We start from the raw sequence: 13744 nt of genomic DNA on the forward strand, positions 1-13744 counted from the left end.
TGCTGTAATGTTCTATGCTCTATATTCTATTCATATACTCATCCAGATGCCTTTTAAATGTTGTAATTGTACCAGCTTCAGCCACTTCCTCTGGCAACTCATTCCATACACACACCACTTGCCCCTTAGATCACTTTTAAATCTATCCCCTATCACCTTAAACCTATGTCCTGTAGTTTTGGACTCACCCCACCCCAGGGAAAAAAGACCTTGGCTATTCACTCTATCCATGCTCATGATTTTATAAACCTCTATAAAGTGACACCTCAGCCTCTGAATTCGAGGGATAATAGTCCAGCCTATTTCAGCCTCTCCCTATAGCTCAAACCCTCCAATCCAGGCAACATCCTTGTAAATCTTTTCTGAACCCTTTCAAGTTTCACAACATGCTTCCATAGCAAGGAGATCAGAATTAGACACAGTATTCCAAAAGTGGCCTAACCAATGTCCTGTACAGTAACAACATGACATCCCAGCTGCTAGACTCAATGTACTGACTAATAAAGGAAAGCATACCAAACACCTTCTTCAGTGTCCTATCTACCTACGACTCCACTTTCAAGGAACTATGAACATGCACTCCATGGTCTTTGTTCAGCAATATTTTCCAGGACCTTTCAATCAGGTGTATAAATCCTGTCCTGATTTGCCTTTCCAAAATGCAGCACCTCACATTTATCTATATTAAATTCCATCTACCACTCCTCAGTCCATTGACCCATCTGATCAAAATCCCATTGTACTCTGAGGTAACCTACTTCGCTGTCGATCACACCTCCAATTTTGGAGTCATCCGCAAACTTACTAACCATACCTCCAATTGCACATCCAAACCATTTATATAATTGACAAAAAGCAGTGGACCCAGCACCGATCCTTGTGGCACTCCACCAGTCACAGGCCTCCACCCAAAAAGCAACCCTCCACATTACCCTCTGTCTTCTACCTTTGAGCCAGTTCGGTATCCAAATGGCCGGTTCGCCCTGTACTCCATGTGATCTAACCTTGGTAACCATTCAACCACCAGTCAAATGCCTTACTGAAGTCTATATAGATCACGTCCACAGTTCTGCTCTCATCAAGCTTCTTTGTTACTTCTCCAAAAAATTCAATCAGGTTGGTGAGACACGATTTCTTATGCACAAAGCCATGTTGACTATTCATAATCAGTCACTGCCTTTCCAAATACATATAAATCATGTCCCTCAGGATTCCCTCCAACAACTTGCCTACCATTGATGTCAGGCTCACTGGTCTAAAGTTCCCTGGCTTTTCTTTATCACCTTTCTTAAACAGTGGCACCACGTTAGCCAAACTTCAGTCTTCCGGCACCTCACCTGTGGTTTTCGATGATACAAATATCTCAGCAAATCATTTCCCTAGCTTCCCTCAAAGTTCTGGAGTACACTTGATCAGGTCCCGGCGATTTATTCACCGTTATGCGTTTTAAGACATTGAGCACTTCCTCCTCTGTAATATGGATATTTTTCAAGATGAGGCTATTTATTTCCCCATGTTCTCTATCTTGCATAGTCTCCTCCACAGTAAACACTGATGCAAAATGCTCATTTAGCATTTCCACACATAGACAGCCTTGCTGGTCTTTAAGGCCTTCTTTTTTGATGATAACATTTGAGTGAGAATGAACCAGACTGTAAGATTGTAGATTTTGGTTGAATACAGTTCTGTTGATGGCCTATTGCATCACAAGGATGCCCAATTTGAGTTGCTGGATCTGTTCGAAGTCTGTCCCTTTTAACATGATGGTCATGCCTCACAACATGATGAGAGGTATGCTTCATGTGGAGATAGGACTTTGTCTCCACAATGACCATACAGTGGCCATATCTACCAATACTGTCACAGACAACCACATCTGCAACAGATAGATTGGTAAGTTTTCCCTTATGTTGGTTCCCTCACCATGTTCTGTATTTCTAATCTAACAGCTGTGACCTTCAGAACTCTACAAGCTCTATCAGCCAAGGTATTCCCGAATCACTCTGGTGATGGATCTTGAAGCCCCCCCCCCCCCCCCCCCATGCAAGGCACACTCCATGCCGTTCGACTGTCTGTAAGGTATGATTGCATGAAAATTATCATGTCAAGCTGTGAGACAACTCTCATAATTTTGGCACAAGCCCTCATATGTTGGTAAGGAAGATTTTGCAGGATTGATAGGCCTGTTACTGCGATTTATCATTTCCAGAGCCTAGGTTAATGTCAGGTGGTCCATCTGGTTTCAGTCATTTCTTTCAACTGTGCAGCAGTTTGATATATCTATGGCTTGCTAGAATGCGCGCCAGATCAGGTGAGGACAGTAGATTTCCTTCCTAAATTACTGAACCAGATGTTCTTCTTTCTCTCACCAATTAACAGTAATTATGTGGTAACCTGATTTTTATTTCATTTGAACTTCACCATCTGCCATTTGGAATTCAAACCAATGCCCACAAAACATTAGCCTAGGGTTCTTAACCACTAATCCAGTGACATTACCAATTTGCCATTGCCTCATCAAAGAAACATAAGTGACACAAAAACAATATTGTTTTTAACGTAGTGGTTAGGATCATGAATGTACTGCCTTAGAATGTGGTGGAGTAAGGTTCACTTCAGACACTCAAAAGTGAATTAGATGGCTATTTAGAAGGGAAGAATGAATTAGATATAAGCAAAAGGCAAGAGAATGGCATGGGATGAGATGCTCACATTGGAAATCTTGCATTCATTGGAATCCAGTGTTACAGGTGAATCCCATTACACGTTGTTCTTACAAAGACCCTTATGTTTCAACTAATATGAACTTGTCTACATTCACAAATAGGACATCAGTGGTTTCTAAAATGCAATGATGTGCTGCTATTTGAGAGACACCACCATGCTCAACCACTGATCCTTGGGACAAGTCAGAGGTGAAGATTTTTAAGGTTACAGTGACTTTCATACCAATCAATGACACAAAACTCTCAGCAAAAGGGAACAGCAATCACTTCCCTAGCTTCCCTAGTGACCAGGCATGGCAAGCAAGGTCTAAGGTCTTCTTCAGTAAGGGCTCAAATGTTAGTTACCATCTGCCTAAATATGCATAATCTCCTATACCACCAGTCCTCAAACGTATGTAGTAGGCTTCTTAGGCAGTACAGTCAATACTGAGGCATTGCTTTTGTTATCTCCTAGCCCCACACGACATTAATCCCATATCCAGAAGATGCCTTGTTTGTGGTCAGCTACACTCACAATGCTTACTTTATGCTCTTTGAGAGAGCCGACAATCCCTGAAAGGTGAGAACCCACTCAAATGTCTAAACTTGCAATAGTCAATGCAGGAATACCCCTTTCAGACTTGCACGCTTTTACAAGTCCATCACATTAAAGGTGTGGCCATGACCATTGTGTCTCAACTTCCTTTTACTTGCCCTGTTCAGATTCAGTGTGGATCTTGTGCACACAACAAAAACTACTGACCAGTCCTTAACAAGTTAACTAACAAACGATTGCTCAGAATCAGGCAGTTTACCAGATTCCACCTTCCTTCAGCATCACAAAAATCTCTATCAAAAAGGAATCCAATAGCTGCTACAGTGACCAGCATTAGTTAAATGTCTACCTGCCTCAGTTCTTGCCCTCTATTTAGATATGAAAAACCTGCTGTAAGAGTGAAACCCATGCTAATTTTGTCTCTACAGTAGTAGAGAGACATTGGAGCTAAATCTAGGACTCGAAACAATTATCTGCTAATCCAACTCTAACATTGGTCTAAATCCTGTTGATATGGTTATTATGTTTTAAATCCTGCCTTGAAGATTGTAACGGCACATTTTTTTCATTCAGGAATCCGTACCATTGTAAGGAGTTTCTCCCAATTCACTTTATCAGTATAATGCAATAAATTCTCAAGAGTTCACTCTCCAACACCATTTCTACCCAAAAACTATCAAAAAAATCATGCAGTTAAGATGCATGATTTCTCAAAGTAACATCTTACCCTTTTCCACATCCTTCTGGTCCTACTAGTATGAATGGCTGTTTGTTGCTCGAACTTAACCATGGTTTAAAATAATCTAGACCTCTTTGCATGTCAGGAGTTCGGATGACAGGAAGTTTCTGAGGATTACAGAAATCATCAGCAGTCAGATTCTCTGGTTTCTCCATCTGATATGCCATGAGTCGTCCACTCAGTTGGTCATAATACGTGTCTAGAGGCTGCCGTGGATCTGGTGGTGATTCTCGTGCCCAGTTTAAAACCTGAATTAAAATTAAGTTGAAATTTATGAATGCATTAACACGTTTTCAATGCTTCAACTTTTGTTTAAGATAGGAATATTAGAGCATGCATGCATTACATCAACAATTAATCATTTAGAAGCACAGAGTCATAGAGATGTACAGCATGGAAACAGACCATTCAGTCCAACTCGTCCATGCCGACCAGATATTCTAATCTAATCTAGTCCCATTTGCCAGCACCCAGTCCATATCCCTCTAAACCCTTCCTATTCACATACCCATCCAGTTGCCTTTTAAATGCTGCAATTGTACCAGCCTCCACCACTTCCTCTAGCAGCTCATTCCAAATACACTTCCCTCTGCATGAAAAAGTTGCCCCTTAGGTCTCTTTTAAATTTTTCCCCTCTCACACTAAACCTATGCCCTCTAGTGCTGGACTCCCCCACCCTAGGGAAAAGACCTTGTCTATTTACCATATCCATGCACTTCTTTTTTATTTCATAAACCTCTATAAGGTCACCCCTCAGCCTCTGACGCTCAAGGGAAAACAGCCCCAGCCTTTTCAGCCTCTCCCTGCAGCTCAAGTCCTCCAACCCAAACAACATCCTTGTAAATCTTTTCTGAATCCTTTCAAGTTTCACAACACCTTTCCGATAGGAAGGAGACCAGAATTGCACGCAATATTCCAAAAGTGGCCTAACCAATGTCCTGTACAGCCGCAACCTGACCTCCCAACTCCTGTACTCAGTATTCTGACCAATAAAGGAAAGCACACCAAACGCCTTCTTCACTATCCTATCTACCTTCGACTCCACTTTCAAGGAGCCATGAACCTGCACTCCACAATCTCTTTGTTCAGCAACACTCCCCAGGACCTTACTATTAATGTATAAGTGCCAGTCTGCTTTGCCTTTCCAAAATGCAACACCTCACATTTATCTAAATTAAACTCTGACTGCCACTTCTCAGCCCATTGGCCCATCTGGTCCAGATCCTGTTGTAATCTGAGGTAACCCTCTTCGCTGTCCACTACACCTCAATTTTGGTGTCATCTTGATTGTGTAAAAAGAGATTAGAGCTGGAATTTGAAACAAAAACAGAAATTACTGGAAAAGCTCAGCAGGTCTGGAATGAAATTAGACTTAATGTTTCAGATTGAGTGTCCCTTCCTGGAACTCAGTTACATTACAGATGCTATGATGTGGAGATGCCAGTGTTGGCCTGGGGTGGACTGGGGTGGACAAAGTTAAAAATCACACGACACCAGGTTATAGTCCAACGGGTTTATCTGGAAGTACAAACTTTCAGAGCGCTGCTCCTTCTGCCAGACCTGCTGAGCTTTTCCAGCAATTTCTGTTTTTGTTTCTGATTTACAGCATTCACAGTTCTTTTGGCTTTTTACAGATTAGGAATTTATTAATTGCTTATACAAAGATATTATAAGTGAGGTTTCATAACTTAGATACTTCTGTTTTCTGTCATTTCACAGTCTCTGTCAGAAAGGCATCAACAAAACTAAGAATATGAAACAGAAAAAGACTTCTCAAATGCTTGAATCTGATACTACATAATTAGATCTCAAAGTGAAAATGGAAACTGCCTGAAATTACAAGTAATTATGATTTCAAATTTGTGTTATTAAAATAATCCAAAACCTGAATCTTTCAACACTAAATTCCCACTTGAGTATGGTTATGACTTAATTCAAATTATGGGGTAACGCATGCAAATTTTCTTTGAATCACAAGATCCAAAAATCTCACCACACACTTAAACATTTGATTTGGTAGCACAATGATTTTATTAGTAAGGAATATTATAACAAATTACTTATTGTTTTGCACTTTAGCATGTTAAAGCCAGAACACTGGGACACTATAAAACTCAAGGAAGCCTCTCTGACAGGATATCGGCACTGCCCGCAAGATGACGTGCTGGTGATATAAAAGGGGCAACGTTTTCACGCAGAGGGTGGTACGTGTATGGAATGAGCTGCCAGAGGAAGTGGTGGAGGCTAGTACAATTACAATATTTAAAAGGCATCTGGATGGATAGATGAGTAGGAAAGGTTTGGAGGGATTTGGGCCGGATGCTGGCAGGTGGGACTAGATTGGGTTGGGATATCTGGTCGGCATGGACGAGTTGGACCAAAGGGTCTGTTTCCATGCTGTACATCTCTATGACTTTATGACTCATGACTCTAAGAGGCTATTACACATCTCCTTTCGGGATGCACCCTTGCAAAACCTAATCTGAAGACAAATGCAATATGTTTGCTGAGGTTCATCCCTAGCAGCTCCATGATTCAGGTATGTGTGCTCTGCAGCTGTTCTTTGGGATGCAAATCGAGCCCAACATCAACTTTGCCAAGCAAACTAGCGACTTAATGAATGGTGTTGTATGATCTGCCTGAAACACGTTGATCATTCAATGAAAAGAGTTGTCCAGTTGTCCTGAATCGAGTGTTAAAGACTAACGCAGTCCAAGATTCAAAACTATGTGCTGAGAGATGTACTTGAGCTTGGAGCAGCTGCTGCCAAGGCACCATGTGGAAAGGGCACCATCTACTGCATAGGGAACTCCTCATAATTTGTACTGAATGCATATAATTTCTAGTCAGTGGCAGAGTTTAGACAGCACATGACATAGTGGTTAGTACTGCTGCCTCACAACACCAGGGACCCAAATTCAATTCTAGCCTCAGTCAACTGTCTGTGTGGAGTTTGTACATTCTCTCTGTGTGTGGGTGGGTTTCCAGGTTAGGTGGGTCAGTCATGCTAAATTGCCCACTAACGTCCAGGGATGCACAGGCTGGGTGGATTCGCCATGGGAAATGTCGGGCTGAGTGGGATGCTTGTTGAAGGCTTAGTGCAGACTCGATGGGCTGAGTGGTCTCTAACTGCACTGTAGGGATTTTATGATGATTCTATGATTCTAGTCGTTTTTAGGAAATGTTCCAATTTTGTATTTGAGGCAAGAAGTTCATCAGAAATGGCGAAGAACCAAGCAGTGTCTGCTACTTCACTTGAGACATTCTGGAAGCAGTAACACTGGCAGGACTGGAATGCTTCATCACTCTTAAAATGTACATTTAACCTTATTAGCTAAGTTTCTTTAAAGGTTATTATATATTTCAATTCTCTAAATTTCTATACAACATGTATTAAAAGATAGAGAAGTTACCTCTTTAGAAAATTCTTGTCGTGATTTCATGTTGAGATTACCACCAAGACCTCTTATTAAACTAATAATGAATTGTCCACGATCTGTACAACCATGAAGGTGAGACAAACCATTCAAAACAGTTCCAACTAGACTAGTTTCCACCACAAAGTCATTCTGGAAAGAGAAAAAAATTTTTTTTTGAATAATTAATGGCTGTCAAAACTTTATTCCCAACATTAACTCTCTATTAATCTAATGTTAAATTTACTGATTCAGGCCAATTATATAAATACTGTAACATTTGAATATTCCACAAAAAAATTTCAGAATAAACTAAAGCTCTCTTTCAAACTCTTGCTGCTATTTTACAAAGATTCAAAACACCATAGGATTTTCACAGAAACAATATGAGGAAAATTACATATTTTGGCTTGCTGTTTGTTCAGGTATTTTTTTATACAGATTTCTGCAGCAGGTGTTGGTTACTGAATTAAGACACATTAAAAATTAGAAGGGCAAGTGAGAAAGCAGGCATCTGTCACAACTGAAGCAGTTACAGAATAGTTAGTTCTAAGCTGGTTGCTCTTCCTCATCTTTATAATTAAGTTCAGTTTTCAAAATGTATAAATGATGCTAAACTCGGAGCAGCAACATATGCAGAAAATAGGTTTAAACAACAATTTTGAAGAAGTTTGCATTTTTACAGGTGTTTGGTCCCTCATATTGATAAATGTATGCTCATACAAAGCAAATTGAAGTACTTAAATAACGTTTTCCATGTTTGAAACCCAGAAACAATCATCATAGCCTTTTCTAGTCCCATTCATTCGACTGCTCCAATAAAAACTAGCAATTAGTACAAGGCTTTGAGCACATTTGCATTGCTGGTCTCAACAACTTTTGCTATGTGGACCAGAAGATAAAAGTGACAACCCTTAAAAAGCCCAACACAATGTAATCTACTATATTCAAGGGTCTTTCCAGCTACAGAAGCAACTAGGATCAGAAAGATGATTTGGTTTATCAGCGTTGTCACGGTATAATATAAAGCTGCATCAGGACATGAGGATGTATGGCTCAATAAACTATCAAGTGCCATTCTACAAATGGACCTTACATTTTCCTGTCTAAGTAGAAGATGGGAAAATATTATTGGGACATGTCAAATAACTTAAAATAATTCAACAAAATTCATAGAATTTCTCACATTTGAACTAAATTGTCAACTAATATACCAAAAATAGAAAAGTATAAAACCTTTTTCAACAAATAACACTCTATCTTCATAAATCTAAACATTTGTAACTGTAGGTAAACAATAAATCAAAGCTCAAAATTCATTCACACTTGGCAATTGTGGATGACTCAACTGCAAACACCAAAGAAACTACACAGAGTCATAAACACAGCTCAGTCCATCACACAAGCCAACTTTCCATCCATTAACTCCAACAACATTTCTCGCTGCCTTGAAAAGGCAGCCAACATCAAAGATCCCTCCCACCCCGGTTTTAATCTTTTCCAACCTCTTCCATCAGGCAGAAGATACAAAAGCTTAACAGGTTCAAGAATAGCTTCTAGGCAGAAGTGGGGACTGCAGATGCTGGAGATTAGAGTCAAGATTAGAGTGGTGCTGGGAAAGCACAGCAGGTAAGACAGCATCCGAGGAGCAAGAAAAATCAACGTTTCGGGTAAAAACCCTTTATCAAGAATAGCTTCTGCCCACTATATTTCAAATATAACACTGATCTTGCTTTTCATGCACCTTCTCAGTAGCCGTAATATTGTATTCCTTGCCTTGTTCTATCACCCAAATAATTTTGTATGGTATGATCTGCTGCACTGTGTGCAAAAAAAACTTTTCACTGGACCTGGTACCTGTTACAATAATAATAAATCGAATCAAAATCCAGGAAAAACCAGGTGATCCTTCTAAGAATCAACTGTTAATGAGCAATGAATAAATCTTATGCAGGTATATCGCAAACCAGTGTACAGGCTTTGAAAATGTTGTTCCATGTCCCATGTCCCAGAAAAATGAAAATGAGTCCTCAATGGAGTCATAGTCACAGAGATGTACAGCACAGAAACAAACCCTGCGAGCCATCTCATTCATGCTGACCAGATATCCTAACTTAATCTCGTCCCATTTGCCAGCACTTGGTCCATATCCCTCTAAACCCTTCCTATTCATGTGCCCATCCAGATACCATCTAATGATAATGTTAATGTCAACTTTTCTGTGAAGGTGCAGTTGAAAGTCTCATCCATGATTAATGATCCCAATCCAGACCAGTTTCTTTTTTTTAAATAAAAAGGGACGTTAAAAATCTCCAGAAATGTAATGAAGAAATGAAACCACAAAATCTCCCATTTAAAACTAAAGACATTTTATTCTACAAGAGTCGAACAAAGTTGAAACAGAAAATTAAACAGAATCCAAGTATTTTTGTCTTGTACAGTCATAGAGCTGTACCCAGCTGGAAACATAACTTTCAGTCCAACTCAACCATGATGACCAGATATCCTAAGTTAATCCAGTCCCGTTTCCCAGCATTTAACCCATATCCCTCCAAACCCTTCCTATTCATATATCCATCCAGGTGCCTTTTAAATGTTGTAATTGTGCCAGCCGCCACCACTTCCTCTGGCAGCTCATTCCAAATACACACTTCCCTCTGCATCTTTGGTCCCTAGTAAATCTTTCCCCTCTCACCTTAAACCTATGCCCTCTAATTTTGGACTTGCCTACCCCAGGGAAAAGACCTTGTCTATTCACCCTATCCAAGCCCGTCATCATTTTATAGACTTCTGTAAGGTCACCCATCAACCTCCGATGCTCCAGGGAAAATAACCCCAGCCTATTCAACCGCGCCCAATAAGTCAAATCCTCTAACCCCAACAACATCCTTGTGAATCCTTTCTGAACCCTTTCAGGTTTCACAACATTCTTCATTTTGGAGGGAGACCAGAACTGCACATGATATTGCAAAAGTGGCCTGATCAATATCCTGGACAGCCGCAACATGACCTCCCAACTCCTAGCTTAAAAATGTGTTGCTGGAAAAGCGCAGCAGGTCAGGCAGCATCAAAGGAACAGGAGAATCGACGTTTCGGGCATAAGCCCTTCTTCAGGAATGAGGAAGGTGTGCCAAGCAGGCTAAGATAAAAGGTAGGGAAGAGGGACTTGGGGGAGGGGCGTTGGGAATACGATAGGTGGAAGGAGGTTAGGTTGAGGGTGATAGGCCGGAGATGGGGTAGGGGCGGAGAGGTCGGGAAGAAGATTGCAGGTCAAGAAGGCGGTGCTGAGTCTGAGGATTGGGACTGAGAAAAGGTGGGGGAGGGGAAATGAGAAAGCTGGAAAAATCTGCATTCATCCCTTGTGGTTGGAGGGTTCCTAGGCGGAAGATGAGGCGCTCCTCCTCCAGGTGTCGTGTTGCCATGGTCTAGTGATGAAGGCGGCCAAGGACCTGCATGTCCTTGGCGGAGTGGGAGGGGGAGTTAAAGTGTTCAGCCACGGGGCGGTTGGGTTGGTTGGTGCGGGTGTCCCAGAGGTGTTCTCTGAAACGTTCCGCAAGTAGGCGGCCTGTCTCCCCAAAGTATAGGAGGCCACATTGGGTGCAGCGGATGCAGTAAATGATGTGTGTGGAGGTGCAGGTGAATTTCTGACAGATATGGAAGGATCCCTTGGGCCTTAGAGGGAAGTAAGGGGGGATAGGTGTGGGAGCAAGTTTTGCATTTCTTGCAGTTGCAGGGGAAGGTGCAGGGAGTGGAGGTTGGGTTGGTGGGGGGTGTGGACCTGACAAGGGAGTCGCGAGGGGGTGGTCTTTCCAGAACGCTGATAGGGGTGGGCTGGGAAATATATCCTTGGTGGTGGGGTCTGTTTGGAGGTGGCTGAAATGACAATGTATCTGGAGGTTGGTGGGGTGGTAGGTGAGGACCAGTGGGGTTCTGTCCTGGTGGTGATTGGAGGGGCGGGGTTCAAGAGCAGAGGTGCGGGAAGTGGAGGAGATGCGGTGGAGAGCATCGTCGACCACGTCTGAAGGGAAATTGCGGTCTTTGAAGAAGGAGGCCATCTGGGTTGGTCGGCTGGCACCTCCACACACATCACATATTGCATCCGCTGCACCCAATGTGGCCTCCTCTACACTGGGGAGACAGGCCACCTACTTGCGGAACGTTTCAGAGAACACCTCTGGGACACCCGCACCAACCAACCCAACCGCCCCGTGGCTGAACACTTTAACTCCCCCTCCCACTCCGCCAAGGACATGCAGGTCCTTGGCCTCCTTCATCACTAGACCATGGCAACATGACACCTGGAGGAAGAGCGCCTCATCTTCCACCTAGGAACCCTCCAACCACAAGGGATGAATGCAGATTTTTCCAGCTTTCTCATTTCCCCTCCCCCACCTTTTCTCAGTCCCAATCCTCAGACTCAGCACCGCCTTCTTGACCTGCAATCTTCTTCCTGACCTCTCCACCCCCACCCCCTCTCCGGCCTCTCACCCTCACCTTAACCTCCTTCCACCTATCGTATTCCCAACGCCCCTCCCCCAATCCCTCCTCCCTACCTTTTATCTTAGCCTGCTTGGCACACCTTCCTCATTCCTGAAGAAAGGCTTCTGCCCGAAACGTCGATTCTCCTGTTCCTTTGATGCTGCCTGACCTGCTGCGCTTTTCCAGCAACACATTTTTAAGCTCTGATCTCCAGCATCTGCAGTCCTCACTTTCTCCCAACTCCTATACTCAATCCTATACCCAATAAAGGTAACCATACAAAAATCCTTCTTCACTATCCTGTCTGCTTGCGACCTCACTTTCAAGGCATTGTGAACCTGCACTCCAAAGTCTCTTTGTTCAGCAATACTTTCCAGGACCTTACCATGAAGTGTATAGGTCCTGCCCTGATTTCCCTTTCCAAAATGCAGCACCTCATATTCATCTAAATTAAACTTCACTGTTCATTACATTACCAATGTCATCTGCAAATTTACTAACCATGCCACCTATGTTCACATCCAAGCCATTTATATAAATGGCAAAAAGCAGTGGACTCAGCTCTGATCCTTGTGGCACATTGCTGGTCACAGACCTCCACCACCCACACTCTGTCACCTACCTTTGAGGCAGTTGTGTAACCAAATGGCTAGTTCTCCCTGTACTCCATGTGATCTAACCTTGCTAACCACACTACCATGTGGAACCTTGTCAAACTCCTTACTGAAGTCCATATGGATCCTGTCCACTACTCTGCCTTCATCAATCCTCTTCATTAATTCTTCAAAAAGCTCAATCAAATTAGTGAGGCACTATTTCCCATGCACAAAGCCATGCTGACTAACCCTAATCAGTCCTTGCCTTTCCAAATACAAATAAACCCTGTCCGTCAGGGTCCCCTCCAATAACTTGCCACGACTGATGTCAGGCTCACCTGTCTATAGTTCCTTGGATTTTCCTTACCATCTTTCTTAAATAGTGGCACATGTTAGCTAACCTCTGGTCTTCTAGCATCGCATCTGTGGCTATCAATGATACAAATATCTCAGCAAGAGCCTCGCAATCACTTTCTAGTTCCCTACAAAGTTCTACGGCACACCTCATCAGGTCCCAGTGATTTATCCACTTTAATATGTTTCAAGACATCCAGCACCTCCTTCTCTGTAATATGGACAGTTTTCAAGGTGTCACCACTTATTTCCCCAAGTTCTCTAGCTTCCATATCCTTCTCCACAACTATATTCTAAAACCTACAATCAACACAAGATAAATCTGAATTAACAGGAAAGTTGCAGTCAGTTATAAACTGCACCTTCACTGGAAGATAAGCAAGTGCTTAATTAAAAGTTCTCTTTGTGCTCCTAAAAGTGGGGCTTCCAATGAAACAATTTGAAGTGTTTTAAGTGTAATAATACATTTCTAAAGCTATCTATGTAAAAACTGAAGCTGGATTGCTTCACACATTTCTTTCTCAGAAAAAACAAAGTAGAGATTGAACTAATCACTGCATATACTGTGTATTCCAGCTGAAGTAACTTGCAAATTAAATACATCATTCCATAGAAAAGAATACCACACAAATGGGTATCTAAGAATCTTTTTCAACAGAAAACAGGTTTCAAACATTAAGTTGAAATGGTGTGCATTCCTAAATGCTAAAATTCATAAATAAAAAGCTTTAAAATAACATTTAAAATATAGAAATCTAACTGAACTGTAAATATTGAAAATGCATGTTAAAATTACACGCATTTGAATTTTAATTGAGCCAGCTCCATCGAGTGGCAGAAACAGGTCATTGCAGATAAAATTACTTGCATCAATAGCTGCCACGAGGTGGAGCATAAGA

General features: G+C 41.9%; 1 protein-coding gene across 2 annotated transcripts in view; it reads right to left on the reverse strand.

The window, feature by feature from the left end:
* Window positions 1-13744, reverse strand: part of dync2h1 (dynein cytoplasmic 2 heavy chain 1) — a 571463-nt gene that overhangs the window by 413914 nt on the left and 143805 nt on the right. For both annotated transcript variants that reach the window (XM_072577509.1, XM_072577508.1), the window contains exons 42-43: window positions 7414-7569; window positions 3989-4248 (exon numbers count right to left, since the gene is read on the reverse strand). In XM_072577509.1, the coding sequence (XP_072433610.1) occupies window positions 3989-4248; window positions 7414-7569 (416 nt within the window). The remainder of the gene's footprint in view (window positions 1-3988; window positions 4249-7413; window positions 7570-13744) is intronic.

This window comes from Chiloscyllium punctatum, chromosome 9 (genome assembly GCF_047496795.1).
Source record: "Chiloscyllium punctatum isolate Juve2018m chromosome 9, sChiPun1.3, whole genome shotgun sequence".
In the NCBI taxonomy this organism is placed as follows: Eukaryota; Metazoa; Chordata; class Chondrichthyes; order Orectolobiformes; family Hemiscylliidae; genus Chiloscyllium; species Chiloscyllium punctatum.